The 2500-nt window shown below is 31.9% G+C and overlaps 2 protein-coding genes across 2 annotated transcripts in view; one reads left to right on the forward strand and one right to left on the reverse strand.

Moving 5' to 3' along the window:
* Positions 1 to 2500, reverse strand: part of LOC123765933 (uncharacterized) — a 270914-nt gene that overhangs the window by 224660 nt on the left and 43754 nt on the right. The window lies entirely within an intron of this gene.
* Positions 1 to 2500, forward strand: part of LOC138372116 (tripartite motif-containing protein 59-like) — a 61086-nt gene that overhangs the window by 58530 nt on the left and 56 nt on the right. The window contains exon 5 of the mRNA XM_069337416.1: positions 2088 to 2500. This exon is cut by the window's right edge and continues 56 nt beyond it. Coding sequence (XP_069193517.1) covers positions 2088 to 2138 — 51 coding nt within the window. The 3' untranslated portion in view covers positions 2139 to 2500. The remainder of the gene's footprint in view (positions 1 to 2087) is intronic.

Here is a 2500-nt window from a genome sequence, read left to right on the forward strand (position 1 = left end):
TATATATATATATATATATATATATATATATATAATATATTATTAAATATGACCGAAAAAGTAAGATTAATAATTCTAACACGAATTTTCTCAATCTTTCGTACATTACGCTTCACTGTTGGAGGTAAATCAAAAATCACTTCTCCAAAATTCATTTTTATTTCTAGTCTGACGCGACACGGGCGCGTTTCGTAAAACTTATTACATTTTCAAAGACTTCACAAATACACAACTGATTAGAACTTACGTATCTCTGATTTTATATCTACATTTGAGTGAGGTGGGAGGGGTGATGTGGCATTAACACAAGACAGAACAAGAGGGGATATTAATAGGGTATTAAAAGTATCAACACAAGACAGAACAGAAACAATGGGTATTGAATAGAAGTGTTTGTAGAAAGCCTATTGGTCCATATTTCTTGATGCTTCTATATTGGAGCGGAGTCTTGAGGTGGGTAGAATATAGTTGTGCAATAATTGGCTGTTGATTGCTGGTGTTGACTTCTTGATGTGTAGTGCCTCGCAAACGTCAAACCGCCTGCTATCGCTGTATCTATCGATGATTTCTGTGTTGTTTACTAGGATTTCTCTGGCGATGGTTTGGTTATGGGAAGAGATTATATGTTCCTTAATGGAGCCCTGTTGCAACAGGGCTCCATTAAGGAACATATAATCTCTGTTGCAACAATCCCTGTTGCAACAGGGCTCCATTAAGGAACATATAATCTCTTCCCATAACCAAACCATCGCCAGAGAAATCCTAGTAAACAACACAGAAATCATCGATAGATACAGCGATAGCAGGCGGCTTGACGTTTGCGAGGCACTTCACATCAAGAAGTCAACACCAGCAATCAACAGCCAATTATTGCACAACTATATTCTACCCACCTCAAGACTCCGCTCCAATATAGAAGCATCAAGAAATATGGACCAATAGGCTTTCTACAAACACTTCTATTCAATACCCATTGTTTCTGTTCTGTCTTGTGTTGATACTTTTAATACCCTATTAATATCCCCTCTTGTTCTGTCTTGTGTTAATGCCACATCACCCCTCCCACCTCACTCAAATGTAGATATAAAATCAGAGATACGTAAGTTCTAATCAGTTGTGTATTTGTGAAGTCTTTGAAAATGTAATAAGTTTTACGAAACGCGCCCGTGTCGCGTCAGACTAGAAATAAAAATGAATTTTGGAGAAGTGATTTTTGATTTACCTCCAACAGTGAAGCGTAATGTACGAAAGATTGAGAAAATTCGTGTTAGAATTATTAATCTTACTTTTTCGGTCATATTTAATAATATATGTCTACAGGAAAGACTGCTACCAAAATATACTAATATATATATATATAATATATATATATATATATATATATATATATTATATTATATATATATAATATATATATATATAATATTTATATATATATATATATATATAAATATATATATATATATATATATATATATATATATATATATATATATATATATATATATATATATATATATATATAATATATATATATATATATATATATAGGTGTATACTGGCAGCAGGTTTTCTTTCAAACATGTTTCATTGAATATGACCGCATATTCTGTATTTATTATTTTCTGGTTTAGGGCTTCTATCCCTCTAACTATTTTCTTAGCATCAGGGCTTAATTGAAATAGGAGTTCTCCAAAACTCATTTTCGTACTTTTAAGGTGAAGAAAAGAAGTGATTTACTATAGAGTGTATTACACTTATTTGTATAATTTGCACGACGTTTCGAACCTCCATGGTTCATTCTCAAGTGAACAGATCTTACAATACTAGTTGATTTTATACCCTCATTAGGTCAGGTGATAATACAATGAAGGTGAAAACACGGGGGGATACATATATTATATATATATATATATATATATATATATATATATATATATATATATATAATATATATATATATATATATATATATATATCTTTATATATATATAAAGACTGGTAGCAGTCTTTCCTGTAGACATATATTACTAAATATGACCGAAAAAGTAAGATTAATAATTCTAACACGAATTTTTTCGTGGTAGAATCAAACTTTCATTTTCCGTGTTGACAAAAAACACGGAAATCATCGGTAGATACAGCGATAGAAGGCGGCTTGATATCTGCGAGGCACTACACATTAAGAAGTCGACACCAGCAATCAACAGCCAATTAATGCACAACTATATTCTACCCACTTCAAGACTCCGCACCAATATAGAAGCATCAAGAAATATCGGCCAATAGGCCCTTTGCAGTTACTTCCATTCTTCCCTTTAACTTACTAAATATTATACCCATTGTTTCGTGTTCTGTCTTGTGTTGAAAGTTTGTTTTCACCTCATCCAAAACTGTTGTAACATATCACTTCCCCCAAATGCAGGTATAAAATCAAAGCTGTTTAAACTCTGTTTAGTGTTTGCAGGATATAGTTGTGTGTGTGTGTAAACTAAAGTCT

Source organism: Procambarus clarkii, chromosome 37, assembly GCF_040958095.1.
Source record: "Procambarus clarkii isolate CNS0578487 chromosome 37, FALCON_Pclarkii_2.0, whole genome shotgun sequence".
Classification (NCBI taxonomy): domain Eukaryota; kingdom Metazoa; phylum Arthropoda; class Malacostraca; order Decapoda; family Cambaridae; genus Procambarus; species Procambarus clarkii.